The sequence below is a fragment of the Homarus americanus genome, unplaced genomic scaffold, assembly GCF_018991925.1.
Source record: "Homarus americanus isolate GMGI-L3 unplaced genomic scaffold, GMGI_Hamer_2.0 scaffold59495, whole genome shotgun sequence".
Taxonomy (NCBI): domain Eukaryota; kingdom Metazoa; phylum Arthropoda; class Malacostraca; order Decapoda; family Nephropidae; genus Homarus; species Homarus americanus.
This window is the reverse complement of record NW_024732415.1, coordinates 253,280-271,601: the sequence shown is the minus strand read 5'-3', so window position 1 is coordinate 271,601 and position 18,322 is coordinate 253,280. Positions and strand designations below refer to the sequence as shown.

The window sequence follows — 18,322 nt, the reverse complement described above, 5'->3', positions numbered from 1 at the left end:
AAAGACAGATGCAGCCAAGATAAAGGAGCACATGAAAATCACAAAGTCTACAGGTGCTTCTATGATCAAGTATTTTCACAACCAGGTGCTTCTCAAGACGGAAAAATTACTTGTGAGCTACTTGGTGCGTCGGGCGCAACGGAACATGGCGGTCGACACGCGCTCTGTTAAGGAGTACGCACGTGAACTGTATGCTGCAGTGTCACGAAAGATGGGAATTACAGAGCCCAAACCCTTTAATGCTTCCTCTGGGTGGTTACGGAGGTTTAAGATGCGGAACAAGATCACCAATATAAACATTGGTGGTGAAGAAGCTAGTGCTCACCGTGCTGCGGTTAGGGAATTTCCTCCGTTTTTACGTGAGATTATGGAGGAAGGACAGTACACCGACGACCAGGTGTTTAACATGGACGAATCTGGTCTTTTTTGGAAAAAGCTACCTTCCAAGACCTTCGTTGTGAAGAATGCCAGCAAGATTCGGGGCCGGAAGATGCAGGAGCGCATCACCGTCCTGTTTACCACCAATGCCTCCAGTACCTGTAAGCTCAAGTTATCGGTGATCCACACAGCCCGCAAGCCGCACGCCTACAAGAGCATGGACATGACCAAGCTAAATGTCCACTGGCTGACCGCACGTAAGGCGTGGATGTTCTCTACACTGTCCCTCTCCTGGTTTGATGACTGTTTCGTTCCCGATGTAAAGAAATTCTGAGAGCAACAGAATGTGCCATTCAAGATTTTGTTGCTGCTGGACAACGCACCAGGACACTCGCCCCTACTGTTAGATCGTCACCCCAACGTAAAAGTGGTCTTCCTTCCTCCCAACACTACGTCTATATTACAGCCCATGGACCAAGAGTTAATCTGTAATGTAAAAGCTGCATTCTCAACAAAAAAATTCAAGCTCCTGAACGACTACACCAACACCAGGGAAGAGTTGCGTAACCTGAGTGACACCACCACCGATAGCAAGAGCGAAGAAGACGAGGATCAACAGTTGGCAGAGCAAAAAATAATTTTCAAACAATTCTGGAGAATATTTAACATCAAGAAAGCTGTGGACTTCTTGGTGGAGGCATGGGATCAGCTGTCTGTAGCAACAGTTCGTCACGCATGGAAACATGTGTTGCAAGGCATTCCGGGCGTAAGGCAGAGTCAATCTGTGACTGGTGAGGTTCAGACTGTTGCAGTAGCAGTGGACCTTGCCAGAGAAGCTGCGCAGTGTTACAGCTGCAGGCTTCTCCGAGACCACCAACGACGACATCCTGGAGGTGATAAGGGATCCTGATGTGACTACCGACGAGATGGTAGATGATGATGACGTCAGTGAAGAGGCAGGTGGTGCGTCATCCCAAGAAGAACACCGTTTATCCCGTAGTAATGTTAGGGGTGCCATCGAGTGTGTCGAGAAAATCAAGCTCCGACGACCATGACGCAAACAGGTATGAAATCTTCACTACCCAGCTGTTGCAGACTATGGAGCACTACTTCAAGGTTTATCACGACAACATAAACACCAGCCGTCAGCAAAGCATAACAGAGTTCTTCGCCCGCAACCCACCACAGCCAGCCCAAGCCAGTGATAGTGACAGAGGTAGAGACAGTGAAGATGACTTTGAGGGATTTGTCAGGGAGGCCCTGACAAGTGTGGATGACAGTGATGGTGACTCACCTGAGGGCCAGTAGCCTGCCCTCTGCCTCGGAACCAGCCTCCATCCCCGTATGCTGACCCATCTCTTCTACTAACGTAAGTGTTCAACCTAACTTTTAGTTTTCCTAACCTAACCTTTATTTTTCCTAACTTAACCTTTATTTTTCCTAACCTAACCTCTTCTATATTAATTGTTTGTGCATACCATCATAAAGTTAAGATAAAATTTTTACTACAACATAGTTGTGTGTCGTCAAAAAGTGGAGTTTGGGGGTCGGCCCGGTCTCTATTTCAATTAATCCCATGTTATGTTGTTCACTTTATGCGTTTCTCACTTTCCGCGGTACCCTGTGGGTTATATTAACCGCGTAAAGTGAGGGTTGACTGCTATACGTAAAAATTTAAAAAATACATAAAGGACGTACAAATACTTAAACATGTGGAAAAAGACTAAAAATAAGTAAAAAGATGTAGAATTATTTAAAGACAAAAATACGTAAAGATGGGCAAAAACACGTAAAAGATGTTAATAGACGTAAAAATACACAACAAATTAGACAAAAATACGTCAATAAAAAAATACGTAAAAGATGTAAAAACGCGTAAATAAACGTAAAAAGAAAAAAAGCCGCCGTGACGTCATCTCCAACTGATGTAACGTCAGTGCCAACCGACGTAACGGTGGGATGTAACAGTTCGATTTCCAAAACTTTAGTATTTAATGCATCTGTAAAAAATAAAAAAAACATTTAATATACATGACAGTTCATGATAACTATATGTCCAGGAATACAGTACAGTAGTTGTTTGTTTTATGCAAGTTTGGTTAATGAACTTTCTTGGGACTAAGCTTTGCTTGCTTGACAAACTCGGTCATTTTTGTCTTAATATTCCCAGCTAAATTATTGGTACATTTAATACAGTAGTTTAGAGACATTCAGACAAGTAGATATACAGTAGAATCCCAGTTATCTCAGGGGCGCACCCAGAAATTTAGTAGGGGCGGGGGTTCCAAATTACTGAGAAGTCTGGCGGGTCCGGAAATTTTGTTGAAATCTGACCAATATTTGACGCCATTTGCACTGAATCTTAGGAAATAATCTGAGGTTGAAGATGGTTTAATTTAGCATCCTAATCTTTGTATATAGACTTATATTACAGGATAATAGAAGTCATAATTTTTTTTTAATATTATATTTACACAATTTTAAAATACATGAATTTACTGCACTAAATATAGAGTATATAATATTGTTATTACTGTACTGAATGTATAACACTCATTAAGCATTTTAATACTTGTATATAATGACTAACTAACATTGAACACTAACAGAGGTCATAAAATTTGCTTAACAGTTTTTGAACACCCGTAAAATACATTGCCTTTATTTTTCTGCAAAAGTACATTGGCAAATTTCATCTTCCTGGGATTTCTCTGTGCATATGTGTTAATTACTTGGTTTATATCCACTGGTATATCTCGGTGCATGTGCAGTAGACATGGCGTTGTTGAAGGCTGTGGCATCCAAAGTAGATGTAACTACACCAAAAACTACATGTGAAGTGAGGACGAGAGAAGTGGGAACATGTTCCCTGACCCAGCATGCTCGATTTCCAACGCCGTATTATCGTACAGTTATTTGAAGCACACTTGCGAAATCATCAAATATGTGAAAGTGGATGGAAAAAGAATTTGTAAATATGTAAAATCTTTAGAAAATGTACAATGTAGATGAGAAAATGAAACAAAAAACATTAAATCTCAATATTTCACACTGTCTGGCAGTGCTGTATATTAAGTGCATTCAGGTGCATGGGAATGGCAGAGGTGGTGGAAGTTACCGTGGCGTGGGGTGAGGTCAGGTAAGCTGACCCAACCTTCGTGTTACTAAGGTATCGCCAGGTCAGGTATGGGTTGGCCGCACCCTGCAGTACCTGGAGGGGGGTTTCCGGGCAACCAAGAGACTCCCCTGGGTGCGCCACTGGTTATCTGGCACCTTCGGGGATTTAGAGGTGCCAGATAAACAGTTTTTCCGGTAAGTTGAAACTCACTCTTCCAATCCCCCCGATAAATTCTACTATCGTAACTGCTAATCTATTATAGTATGTTGAATAGCAGAAAGACAGAAATAATGCAAGAAATTTAGTTAGGGAGTTATATATATATATATATATATATATATATATATATATATATATATATATATATATATGCAAGTAAATCACTGTAGGTGCGCGTGATCTAGGTATATGCTGATAATATATATATATATATATATATATATATATATATATATATATATATATATATATATATATATATATATATATATATATATATATATATATATATATGTGTGTGTGTGTGTGTGTTGCATTTAATTTAGGTTATATTTAGTTAAAGTATTATTTAATAGTTACCTGAAATGTAAATAATTACTCCTAATTTAAATAATAGTCTTGCGCCAAAGACTATACAGTACAGTATAAGAAATTTAGGAAAGACAGACGAAAACTGCGTGAGTCACATAGCATCTAGTTGACGCGGGATCAACAGATGGCGCGGGTCGTCTGTACGTCGACTGTTTATTTACACGAACATTTAACCATGAATGGGCGCCACCATCACCCGTGTGCCGTATGCACACAAACAAAAACAGATCACCCTGAGCTTGTGTTTCACGTCTTCCCCAAAGACAGAAAAAAGGTAATAGCACCAAACTGTTTTTAATGTGCGTATATTATGGGAAATAGATAAAGTTGTACAACTACAGTATGTTTTGTTACTTTTGTGTGTCTGCACATTGTCCTTATACATTTACTGTACAAGGTTAGTAAGGATGTGTGATTTGTATGCAGATATGTCTTTTTGAGTGTTATAAGTTGTTTAAGAACAAGTAGCAGTGTGTAGCATAGTATTACAGTGCAGCAAGACTTTTTCTTTTTTATTATTGCTTTTGGTTTTGGTGTTTGCATTGCATGAAGAATTGCTATAAGGGAATTTTGACTGTTTTCTTATATATACAATATGTATAGCAATATAATGTAGTTTAAATTTTTCTTATATAACAGTACAAATGATTTTGATGTCACACTATGCTCTCAAATTATACAGTATCTGAATACTGTAATGAAATAAAACATCAATTTGCCATACTGCACCTTTATTAGCCTTCTCGTAAAGGTCTATATGTATTGAGCATCTCTGCATCTGCAGTCAGTGTCAGTGTGTATGTGTGTGTGTATGTGTAGACATTAAGAACGTCGAGGTAAATTATAATCAGCTCCGGCATCTTCGTGATGTAGATTAATATAACATTTTCTTTTAAATTGTAAATTTCTTTCTATTCTTATTTTTTCGCCTCTAGGCCTCGTTGTGGGTCGCCCGGGTGGAGTAATTCCCGTAGGAAAAAAAAAACTCACGCCACTGGTTACCATAGAAACATGGACACGCTACCCTCACGCACCTTTGGATTTTAGTTAGTCACGTTGCCAACAGATGGCGGTAATCGGAGCTCAGTAGCTCACGGTTTTAATTGATAAAGGTAGACGCTTTCCCGTCTTTCTTACATAGTGTTTGGCCTTGCGCGAGTCTACATTCCCTTGTCTCGCGCGCATCTTACCAGCTACCATTGGATGTCAAATTACCTGCCTTTGTCAGTTCCTGACCAGAGAAACAACACTCACCACCTTCAATAAAAACCGGCGATCATGGAGCTGAGGGGCTTACCAGCATTAATTCCTGACTCCATCCATATCAGCAAACCTTGAGTATCAATTTATATTGTAGGATATCCTAACTTTATACTTTGTACGTAGTTTGATATAATCATCTCATCTAAACTCTTAACATTGCCACCTAAGGTAATCGCCCATTTCGAGTGTTTATTTAATTCATATAACGTAATGTAAATTTTACTTGTCTTGATTGTTTATAAGTAGGCAAAATATGCATTTTTTACGGATGCGATTATTTCTTGCCCTTGTAGCAGTGGCGTAGCTAGAGTGTGTGCCACCCGGGGCGGCCCTTGAGTTTGCCCCCCCCCCGTGCCCCCGCAAAATATACATATTGCACAGTGACTCACTCTTTTATATATATATATATATATATATATATATATATATATATATATATATATATATATATATATATATATATATATATATATATATATTAAATAGTTTGTGTACCATTATAATATTACTGTACTTTCACATACTCAAATATAGTATGCTTTAAATACACACCAAACATACTTAAACTTTATAAGTAACAGTTAAACAAAAAGCAAAAACGACATATAGGATAGGGAAAAAAGTAAAAAAGTGTAAAAAATTAGGACCATCTTTATTTCTGAAATGAAAACTACAACTTTCTACAAAGTAACTTTTCTTGTTTTTTTGTTGGCAAATTCTTCAATGACATTGTCAAAAACTATTTCATCTGTCAATTGTCGCTCTATAGACAGTATGGCAAGATTTCTCAACCGCAAGGTGCTCATAGTAGATCTTAAGTAATTCTTGATCAGTTTTAGTTTCGAAAAACTCCTCTCACAGGGAGCAACACTAACAGCAATTGTGAGGAAAATCCTCAGCATTATTACTATATTTGGAACCGAGTTCCCAAGGTTATACTTTTGAATAAACTAATGATGTGGGTTAGGTGTTAGGTCAGACACGACAAGGATTAACTTGCCGCCGATACAAAGGGATGGATTAACGTCTCCAGTAGCTGCAGATATGGGTGATGAGCAGACCCAAAAGTGCCGCCCGGGGCGGACCGCCCCCCCCCCCCCCCCTAGCTACGCTAGTGCCTTGTAGTGGATTTCTTCCCTACAAATGCTGTTTGTCGCTGAGTAGCCGACCCCGCGAATTCCCCAGTGTATGCCTCGTGGTCTGGGTCAACCAGCGCCGCCATACATCACGGAGGTCAACTACTAAGCCACGCCTACCCCCGCTATTTAAGACCTGACCTCGTGGTGACCTCTCTTCTTCTAGCTACACCCGCAGCAAGCAACACCACCTCCTCGGCCGCTGCCTGGCGGCCCTCGCTCCCGCCGGCGAGCATGGCGACCCACAAGCTGTCCTCTGAGCACCCTCACCAACCAGCTCTCTCTACATCACGCTTGTAACCACGCTGCCACTTCCCAGCACCAAGCTGCATTGTACATCAATACAACATGTATACAGAGAGCACATTGTGAGTTTCCTTTCTCCATCCCATCCTGAGTGTGAACCCAAACATCCCATACCCCACACCCTTTCTTCTCCACACCTTTTATTGCCTATCTTAATAAAAAAAGTATCCACCCTATCTGAGTCAGCTAAGCCGCAAATTTATACGACATTCGGTGACTGTTGCCTCATAGTCCATGTCTGTGACTGTTGTTGGTTTAGGGGCAGAAGATGTTGTTCCCCTGAGAGACAGCAGAGCCACGACGTATCTGGTCCCATCCCACCCGAAGTTGTGAACACCATAGGAGTGAAGCTGCTTTGGTCAACATTCTGGATTTTCTGCTTAAAATATATGCTAAAGTTATGATTCTCCTCGAAGGTGAAAGGTTAAGGTATAGCCAATACTTTCAGAGTTAAGAGCTAAAGGCTTGATCACGCACCGCCTAACATACTACCAGTGCTTCGTACAGTACATGATCCCAGTAGTGATTTATTCGTTAAAATGTGCTGTATTATAGTCCTCAGGTATGTTGCAGATTATACTTCGGTGGGTGTGTATGTGTGTGTTAAAATTGCATGACGTGCAATTTTACCATCATTAGAGGAGATTATGAACGTGTTCTAAATCACGATTCTCTCCTCAGAACTGAAAGTGAGAGTTTTGTGTGTGTGAATGTGACTTATGTATGTACTGTATTATCAGAAGAAAGCAGGGTATATTTGTGTTCATGTGGGCATGTATTTTCTCCTCCACGGCTGAAAATATATAATAGACAAAAATAACTTAGTAATAGTACAGAGGCATTGTTGTGTAAAATGTTTAACAAAAGTTTTCGTTACAAAAGGAGACATGGAGTAAGCATACAGTTTACTTCTGAATCACTGATTTGTTGCTGAAGAAGAAACAAGTTGTTATAGTTCTGCTTCGCCTGTGGCGTTGTAGAGGAAACGCGTTGTTATAGACCTTCTTTGGTGATGTTGTGTGGGGGAAACACGTGAATGTAAGCCTCCCTCGCTGTTAGTGTGGTGTGGAGGGCCCCAAGCTGGTTCCCATGGTATCTTCCCTCTAGTGTGTCGTAAAGGCTTGCATGTAAACACTGACCGTAATAACTAGCAGTGTTTTCACGGACCATTTCATTGTTTTTGCACCATGTTTATTCGGTGATATTGTTTTCCATTTTTTTCGAATTGAAATTGACACTTTTGTAACAATAATAAATTAATCAACCATCTTTACACTGGTTTCTTGGTGGGGAGGGTGGGTTAGGAAGGGGAAGGGGAGACACATATTGACTCCAAGGCAGCTGCTGTAGGAGCGCCAAGGGGACGTCTGGTCACAACTGCGTTAGTTAAGTGTAATGTGTATTAATGTAAATGAAGCAGAATGGGTATGGAACCTAATGGGGAATTGTATGAAGTATGTGTAAGGCTACCAAATGTATTTCGTGGTTTTAATTAGGTCAATAATTGAAAGTACTAAACAAACACTGGCGCTGTCAGTAGTGTACAATAAATATCAAAATAAGAAAAGGAAAGAAGACAAGGAACTTCTTATGGGCAATAATGACTGGAAGAAAGAAAAGCGAAAGTTAATAGACGAAACATGCAAAAAAGGTGAACAGGTGGTGTCATATGTCCATAAATAAACAGAAGTTGAGTAGTGTAGTATGCAAGAAGACGCTGCTAGATGGTGTACAAGTCACCTACAAAAGTTCTGTCGCCTCTTCTGCGGCTCCACGAGCCCCGAGATTGACTCGTGAAGCCGTAGACAGTGATGCACTATTCGAACTAGTGCCTATTCAACCAGTCACAAACTTTACAGGCGATGGGAAAGTGAGATTTAGAGATCGTGTGTGGCGGAAATACTGTGTTCGAGTGAATCACGAAGGGTGGGGGGATGATATTTGGGCCTGAACCCATGACGTAACTTAGTGTACAGAGTTAAGTGTGCTAAGTGAAGGGGGTGAGGAGTGGGGGAAAGCGATGTGGTGTGGGAGGCGTTCATTCTATACCAGCACAGTTTGAGAGAGAATAATTTCCAATAAGCCATATAACAAGCCCCTCTCGTCGTAAGCAGTTAGTTTACCTTTTACCTGACCACCACGAATGGTAGTCAGGATTCTTATCCACTGGGCCTCGACTGACGAAAAGTGGATAAGCTTCCTGACTACCATTCACGTTCGACACCCGGCACTGAGGTGATTATTCTGTACGTTATAGATTCTAATATAATATAGTCACCATTCTGTCAGATGACCAACATAAGGAGATCGCCTTAATAAACACAGTCAGCTGACACCAACATAGCAAACAGTGTCAGCTGATTGCCTTAATAACCACTGTGTCAGGTGATGACCATAATATTCCACACGCTCAAGGAGCACACACACACCTAACCCTTTTTTCAACGGCATAACTTTCGTGATTTTGGATAACTTTCATTTTTACTTTCAGAACCTTCGTGTATAACAAGTGTTGTTCATACCTATCATATTCGCCCACCAAGGAAATCATTCATAATTTTCCTCCGCGTCAGGTTTTCTCGAGGTTAGAGAGTGTCTTATTGCCTGTTGCCTTGGATGGTGAGATTATCTATACATCTTCTTGCATGCGCTTTCATACACGCGAAAAAGGAGAGCATTAACTCTTGAAAAACTAATGTTTAAAAAATATTCATGCAGTCGAAAAACTACGTACCAGGCGATGATGAGCGTCATAAAGTGGGTTGGCGACCGAGTTACCGCGAGTATAAAACCTCGACAGAGCACTGTGGGAGAGTCAGTCTTTCTCCAGAGGCCGCAGGTAAGAACAGCTGGTTAACTGCCCTGCTTGAGTCTGACTGTAGTGACTGGGTGAGTATTTGCTAGTGATTGTGACACTTATTTCCTTATAAGAATGGTACTGTCTGTGACGTAATGATTGGATCAACAAATTTCAGTGACTGAGACCTCATTCACCTTTATGATTGTGGCATTCATTTTAGTATTATATTAATACTGCCTTCATTGCAGTCAAGAGTAACATGTTTTTGGAATCATATTGTCTACTGGCAAGTGTTGCTATAATGTCTGGTCTGATGTCCAGTTCGTTTTCTTTACAGTACAGTATATCTATTTTTGGTGAGATCACAAATTCTTGAATTGGTGGATAAATTTTCTTGAAATTTGATTGGAGGATTGATCGTACAAAGGGCTCGAGTGAGTACGATAAAACTTGTATTAGATTAAAGCTGGAATTAGGGGCGTCCGAGTATACTGTATAACTCCATGCTCGACTTTGTCCCAATGCATCTTGTTCAGTGTTGATACAAGTGAACCAGTGAGGAGCTCGTGGTGCGAGGTAGACGAGAGCATGTAGGAATATTTCTCCCAGTCAGTCAAGAAAGGCGAGCATGGAGATAGATGGCTTACACAGGTAAACATTCTCAGCATATCAGTTGGCCAGGCCTCCACGGAACTACAATACGAGGCTGCAAATTACCACCATCCTTACCACTAACTTCATCACCAACACAACCCCTACCTCCATCACCAGCACCACCATCAACCCCACGTTCACCACCGCCACCACTACAATTACCATAAAAAAGCTACCAACACAACCACCACCACTAGGTTGTACAAGTCATTGAGGTGACCGGAGAATAATGTTCACCCCCTTCCCATCTCCCTCCCCCCTCCCTCCCTCTCCTCCCATTTCTTTCCCTCCTCTTCCCCTCCCCCTTCTTCAGCCCCCGTCTTTGTGGTAACCGACCATAGCTACTTAGCATGACACACACACACACACACACACACATAGTCGTAAAAGCATTGTAATATTAGCCTGTGCTTCGGTAACAGAAAATCGCAAGATGAATTCACATTCGCTAATAATAATAAAAAAAATACATTATGAGCAATAGACAGACATTTTAGAGACCCAATGTAGGAGAGAAAAATTGTGCCTTTAGGAGCAAATACAAGAACAAAACCTAAAAGTTATTTTTGTTCAGAGAAAATCGGTTTCAATGGGAACATATAAAGCAAATGTCGAAGTGTTCACCTCGAGTGTCCCCCGCAGAAGGTTCCCACCGTGAGCCAGCTGTCGGCACACACCGTTATTACACGTAACAAAATATGATTTCCCAGCGCCCTGTTGATGGTTTGGGAGGAAAATTTAAGTTTGGTGACAGGGGTGCTGTGAGATGGGCTGGAGTGCCATGCCGAGGAGGGGGAGGATAGGTCATGTCGGAGGGGAGCAGAGAGTCACTCTGGAGAGGGAAAGGTGTAGAGGGCCATACTGAGGAGGGAGGTCTGGAGGGCCATGCTGGGGAAGGAGGTCTGGAGGGCCATGCTGGGGCAGGAGGTCTGGAGGGCCATGCTGGGGGAAGGAGGTCTGGAGGGCCATGCTGGGGAAGGGAGAGGACTGGAGGGCTTGGAATGGAGTGGGGATCTAGGTGAAGTTGAGGTCTGCTTTGACAGCTGGCGGGGGTAGAAAGTGGAGCAACTTTATACAGCTGATGTCGTTCCCTCCCCCTCACACTACCCTGGTCGATCACCTCTCTACTCTACTTCCTTTATTTACTTCAATAGTGATATCAAAAGAAGTACTACTTGTCGGCACTGAATCAAATTCATTGACGTTTTAATACACAGTGAAATATTTCTCTGCTTTCTTTTAACTGTAAATATATGAAAATATATTGAAAATACACTCGTTTAACTCATTTAACTACATAAACTTGGAAGGATTAAATAGACATTGGTGTTGTGCTCGGTAAGGAAAATAGAGCCGTTGACTGTGGTGTTCAGTCACCCAATGTGTCTAAATTATACAATGTAGCAGAGAAGGTCAAATTTGGGACTCGTTCGACACCCGCACGACGGACTTAAAGAAAACACCCAGGTTAGCGATCTATACACCCAGGTTAGCGATCTATACACCCAGGTTAGCGATCAATGCACCCAGGATTGCGATCTATACACCCAGGTTTGCGAACAATACACCCAAGATTGCGATCAATACACCCAAGATTGCGATCTATACACCCAGGATTGCGATCAATACACCCAGGTTAGCGATCAATACACCCAGGATTGCGATCAATACACCCAGGATTGCGATCTATACACCCAGGTTAGTGATCTGGTAAACATTATTTTGCACACGTGAACTTAAGATGCAAAACCATTACACTTCACTACAATTCACCACTATCACGCTACACCACACTATCACGCTACACCACGCTATCACACTACACCACACTATCACGCTACACCACACTATCACGCTACACCACACTATCACGCTACACCACACCATCACGCTACACCACAATATCACGCTACACCACACTATCACGCTACACCACACTATCACGCTACACCACACCATCACGCTACACCACACTATCACGCTACACCATTACGCTATACCACCACGCTACACCACACCATCACACTACACTACACCACTCCATCACACTTTACCACACTATCACACCACACCACACTATCACGCTACCCCACACTACACCATCACACCACACTACACCATCACACCACACTACACCATCACACCACACTACACCATAGCAGCACAACACACCATCACACCACAACACACCATACACGCTACACCACCATCACACCACACTCATGCTACACCATCACCACACACTCACACCACGCTACACCATCACACCATCACGCTACACCATCAAGAAATCTGCCATGGCTGATGGAGCGTACAACACGATCATTCCTAACGAGTAACCAATCGCTGGTATTACAAAGGCTCCCAATATCAGTGTTCGATATTTTTCTCTTTAACAAGCCAGCCCAGAGACTCTGAATTGTCTTGAGAGAGGGAGAGAGGGGAGTTAATAATATATGACTATGTATGGACCTAAAAAAATCCATAGCATCACGCCAAATAAAGTATCAAAGTCGCTTCACAGGTTTATGATTGTTATGGTATTGATTCATGAGCCCATAATGAAACTATATACGTCTCCTGTACACAATTAGCTACAACACTTGAGCTGATCCTCCACAGCAAGTTTCACATGTGATATAAAGAAAATACGTCAACAACAGCTGACTGGAGGTTAGAGAGTGCTGTAGAAAAGCCTCCCATTAGTTTTACAGATGATATATGTTGGTTCTTAATGGGTGATAAGTGGTAGAAAGTTGACAAGGAGAGCGCCGTATGATCAATGCCTCGGGCGAACATCTAAGAAAGTCTCGTTAAAACAGCAGTTACTGCACCTGTTGTAACATGTTATTGTTTTTATGCATGACTAATATAGTTTTACTTAATATATCACGAGTGACATTAATTGTGTTAATATTTTGTAGAATGTTTATTGTCTTTGTCGTTATTTAAATTTACTGAGGTCGTCTCTTGCTGAAACCTAAAAATACTTATATTTTTTTTTCGACGAAAAGTTATTTAAAATTATCTCGATTCGTTGTTGGTGTGTGTGTGTGTGTGTGTCGACGGTTAATATCGTCTATAAATACCCTAAAATTATCTTTTATCATCCAAAAATAAGACCGTCGTTTCAAATAGTTTCTGATCATGTTATTTCTCTTCTTCCAACGATGACATAGGAATGTGTTTGGTTGACTCTTCATCGTCTAAAAATAGCTAGGGAAAATTTCATCGTTTAAAAATTACTTGAAATTATGTATCACTATACAAAAATGACTATTAATTATGTATCGTGGTGTCTAAATGGCTACAAACCAAGGATACAAAGAATAGTATTTCGTCCTTGCTACAAACTGTCTTTCAACGTCTTAAATATCTTGGAATTGTCTGGAAACGTTTCTGATCTGCCATTACTCGTCGTAATCTAAAGATGACTTGAAATTTCTTCGAATAATTCCTTAACTTTCTCGTTCCTTCTTGTCATATGAAAGGAGACGTCTTGGTTGGCTGGTGTGTGTGTGGGGGTCGTGTCGTCATGGCTCAGCCCAGACTAATAGACGCCTTTCTCTTTCTAGTTGATACTCAACATGGGATTCGTCATTGCTCTCTGTAAGTAGTCGTTCACAAAAGTTGTATTTTACTTCTCTCTCTCTCTCTGTTACTCTTACCTATATCACTCTCAAATTCTCTTCTTTCTTCCTGCTACTTTCTCCCTTTTTCTCCTTCATCCATTCACCCTTTCTCTAATCATCCATTTTGTTTTCTTTCCCTTTCACCCTTTCTCTTTTATCCTCCTCTCTGTGTCTTATCAGTTTCCCACTCTTTCCATTCATCTCTTTCTAGTATTCCTCTTTCTCCCTACTTTACTTTCTACTTTATCGTCCTCATCACTGATCGGCCTGTTATCCACTTGGGCTGTCGGTCACATATGTTATGCACGGTTGGCAAGTACTGGACATGAACTGGCTCCTGAATGTAACTGTATTTGCGCCAATGTTGGTCAAGTCTGGTCTTAAATGAGGTAACTCTCGGTGCCGTCACAACACTCTCTGGCAGATTTGTCCAACAGTTCACAACTCTTGCTCCAAAAAAGTTTACCCTTGTGGCTTCTTTAACCCAAGACAGTGACTAGTGAGGCCGATATCCACTACAATATTTCCGGATATGAACGGCACAACAATTATGTTGAACCATTTACGATAAATTTTCTCTTATCCTTATTGTTGTTTGTCTGTTGTGATTCATTAAACTATTGTTTTCTTAGGTTTATTTTGATAATCGATCATGCTTTACCTATACACTCCACAGCCCACATAAAACGCCAGGAACTTTTTTTTAGACCATCTCTCTCACTCGCTCTCTCTCCTTTCACCTGCATCCCACAACAAGACCACATGAAAAATTATATCTCTAATTTGTAATCAACACTTTCTTCCCTGATGTGTCCTGTAGGTGTGTTAGGGGCTTGTGTGGCGTCAGCATTGCCCCAGAACCCTTACGCCTACCGGGAATCCCAACAAGCCTACCGAGAGCCTCCCCAAACATACAGAGAACCAGTACCAGTCTACCAGGACGAGTCCAGGTAACACATTAACGCAAATGTTCATTAACGTCACCAAGAAAATATATCCCTGAGGAGCGGTTTCTTCACACTTCAATACAAAGTTTCTTATAGTCACCGAATGGAATGTTAAGCAGCCAGTAAAATGTTCTTTATCGACTAGTCGAGTAAATAAAAGCGTAACCTCGCTTAACCTCACCTATTCTAATATCATACGTAGGCCTAATCAAATATCGTAATAATGTATTGGCCGATAAAACCTAACCTAACCCAACTTCTTATTCTAACTTACGATAAAATTTATATATTTTTTATTAGAAATTAAGATTAAAATAGGGGATGACGAATTCGTCATTGGATGCATTAATTAAGGTTCAAATGATGATATGATATTTTAATTCAGAAGGGATTGTATTGCTTTGAAGCAGAGAAAAAAAAGGGAAAGGTTTCAGTTATAGATAAAATAAAAGCAATAGTATTGAAGGAAGTGTTCATCCTAAGGTACCCGGCACCCAAGCCTGAGCAGTACATTGCTGAGCCTCCCAAGTACCAGAAGAAGTACCAGCAGGAGGAAGACCAGGACTACGACGAGGCCACTAATGCCATCCCAGGTTTGTTGACGTTATACCAGGGACTGAACCATCCCGTATCCGTACTGTGGTAACGTTATTCCAGGGATTCGCAAATACAAGCTCAATAATGTATTTATAAACAGTTTTTAATAGCAAAATTTATTTTAAAAAGTATTTGAGTAATGTTAAACACATCACTGCCAATCTCTGCCTGTCAGTTCTCGGTGTTACCACGCATATAAAGTCTCATTGGTCGAAAAAGCACCTGACCTATTCCCTACGTTTCATCACCTAGGGTGAAAATCTAGATAGTGTTCCACATTCATAGATGTACAATCAGAGGCAGTAATCGCCAACCCCTCCTAGCAGTCGAAGCCACAGCCAGCGGAGGCCGATATTAGACAATGCAGTATCCCAGCCACAATAGTGCCAAAACTAACCAGTAACGTTTAAACAGGGGAGAAGGGTTTGGTCTATCGCCAGGCCTTCACTTGCTGTGGATCCGGCTAATATGGGGAGGTAGCTATTTTAGGATATTTAAAACGTCATTTACGCTGTGCCCGTAACATAACACTATAATTCCATCAGAATGAATCCTTCAAAAAAAATTACAATGAAGGGCAGTAAAAAAAAAAAAAAAAACGACATACTTCTAATCTACAATTAAATCTGTTACAATACACTTCACCTAATGAAGCAAGAACATTAAGTGAAGGCAGTTCATACAATAGGTCAAGGGTTCGAACATCGGCCCGAACGCATGTGAGAAGGGGAGTAATGTAGTGCGACCGTTATTACCAAACATCACAAGTTTCTCAGTCCCCGTTTTCTTCCTATAATTATGAACATTGGATAGACAAACCACCCGAACAGCAAAGTGTTGAAACTTGTACAAAAATACAAATAACAATGCACTCATCACTAGGGAGCAGAAGGTGGGATCCACTTCACTGTTCTCAAATTATCACAATCTGACTGATTTGTATCGAGCGGCTCACCCAATACCAAATCTCGAATGAATGAGTCGAAGCGTTAGCAAAATCTTCAACTGATCCAGTGTGGCTCCGCTTTGCAGTTCAACACAAGTTTATGCTCAACCAGAAAACAGTTAGATACAAATCTTCAATATATAAATAGTAGGAATAAAATACCCTAGAAATGATTTGACACATCTAGATTTTATAAAATGCAAAGGCCGCTGAGCAAGTAAGTCTTAAATCACCTTAATACACATTTTCTCAGGAATATAAGCAAACTTTACCATTTAAACACGTTACTATTCACTTCTTCGTCGCAGGTTGTTAATGGCAAATAATAGTATTAAAATCAGACTAGAACGAATCTACAGTAAGTAGATACATTCTCTTATAAAGTAGAAACCACTGTAAACATATATTTCTTTTTTTTTGTAATCTATGATATTTCCCGTCTGTTAGGTGAACCCGGTAAGGACTACCCGATTCACTCGTTCATCCCCAGCACCAGCTTCTCCTGTAGTGACAAGCTCCCCGGTTTCTATGCTGACGAAGGATCCAGTTGTCAGGTAATCCTTATGAACTGGTCCCCTATTTGATATGACTAGTTCGTGTCTTTTGAAAAAAAAAATGTGTATGTGTGTGTGTGTGTGTCACTAGCTCATCCATTTCAGGTGTGGCACTACTGCAAGACTGACGGCTTAAAGGAGTCGTTCCTGTGCCCCAACGGGACCATCTACAACCAGGCCAATAGAGTGTGTGAGTGGTGGTTTAATGTGAGCTGTGACTCTGACACCATCGCCCAGCAGTACAAGGTGAGTAACACTCTCTCTCTCTCTCACACACAGTGAAAACAAGGTCTCACTTATATTTAACTCCTCAGATAGTTTTGAACATTACAACTGTGTACCCGGGTTGAATTCACAGAGTTTCATACAATAGATATTCCTGGTAAGCAAAGCCTTAAGATTGCACCTAAATATTATACAGTTAGGTTCTCTCTGCACTGGTAACTGGTTTTGTCACGTGGTAATGCTCTTTGTATTATAGGTGAACGAGGACCTGTACATTATCCCCTCACCCAAGCCTGATGCAGAGTATGCTCCGGCGCCCCCTAAGTACTCTTCCTCTTCACGCTCCCAGTATGTCCCGGAGCCTCAGTACCAGGGATACCAGGACCAGCCCACGTTTTAGCTGTGGATTCGTTAGTTTAGATTTATGCTTCATACAATATTATTTACGTCTTGTGTAAATGTTTATGGGGACGTTCTCTTTTGACGACTCAGATTTGGGTTTAAATTGGGTGTTCATTTGAGGGATAGAATGTGACCGAATGTAACCCACTTTGGAATGGAATCCGAATTCAGATCCTTAAAATAGAACGTCCTGGTTTTATTTGTTAATAAAGCCAAGTAATTGCCCATGCGATACGTTTTGTGGGGAGGGGACTCGAGTGAATTTCAATGATTTTGTTGAACAAATTAAAACTCGTATATTTAACTAACATGATGATAAATTCAATGAAATTTTTAATAAATAATTATCAAACGGTTGTCGAGTGTTTACTGTATTTACATTAAGAGCAAAATTGATTTAATTTATGACCAGTTCCCTGGTATATTGCCTCAGCCCTTCATTCTGTATATATATATATTTTTTTTTAATTGTTGATATGTCTGATACATACTTGTTATTTTTCACAGTGTTGTTGTCTTCCCACCTGTCACTGTTACCAGCTGGCACGTTTCTTGTAATATTGGTTACTTTCACTGAACATTTACTATTTAAACCTACCGTTCACTTTTCTCTGATTATTACATTTTTCTGTGAGAATCTGTTGATAGTTTTCATTTACATTCAGCGGGTGAAGTGTGCCTAAGACGTGAGTGTGTGCTCTAGTTGTGGGCGGATGTAAAGGCGTATCAGGGCAAGGAATTTCAATAGGCAGTTGTATTAAGCTTGGTACAGT

General features: G+C 40.9%; 1 protein-coding gene across 2 annotated transcripts; it reads left to right on the top strand.

The window, feature by feature from the left end:
* The first annotated feature begins 8,920 nt into the window (after window positions 1-8,920).
* Window positions 8,921-17,905, top strand: LOC121868519. 2 transcript variants are annotated; one of them, XM_042369191.1, is made up of 8 exons: window positions 8,921-9,027; window positions 9,511-9,631; window positions 13,822-13,855; window positions 14,699-14,828; window positions 15,309-15,418; window positions 16,816-16,922; window positions 17,028-17,168; window positions 17,404-17,905. In XM_042369191.1, exons 1-8 carry the CDS (start codon window positions 8,936-8,938, stop codon window positions 17,545-17,547), a joined length of 879 nt encoding a protein of 292 aa, XP_042225125.1. In that variant the 5' UTR covers window positions 8,921-8,935; the 3' UTR covers window positions 17,548-17,905. The 2 variants fall into 2 exon arrangements, with proteins under 2 accessions (XP_042225125.1, XP_042225126.1); XM_042369192.1 differs by lacking the exon at window positions 8,921-9,027 and having other exon boundaries at window positions 9,490-9,681.
* The last annotated feature ends 417 nt before the right edge of the window (window positions 17,906-18,322 follow it).

Bases quoted from the DNA above. Each gene is read 5' to 3' on its own strand.
- LOC121868519 (XM_042369191.1), top strand. From the start codon at position 8,936: ATGGTAGTCAGGATTCTTATCCACTGGGCCTCGACTGACGAAAAGTGG. The intron at 9,028-9,510 runs GTGATTATTCTG...ATATTCATGCAG, and splicing joins GTTCGACACCCGGCACTGAG to TCGAAAAACTACGTACCAGG. The intron at 13,856-14,698 runs GTAAGTAGTCGT...TGTGTCCTGTAG, and splicing joins GGGATTCGTCATTGCTCTCT to GTGTGTTAGGGGCTTGTGTG.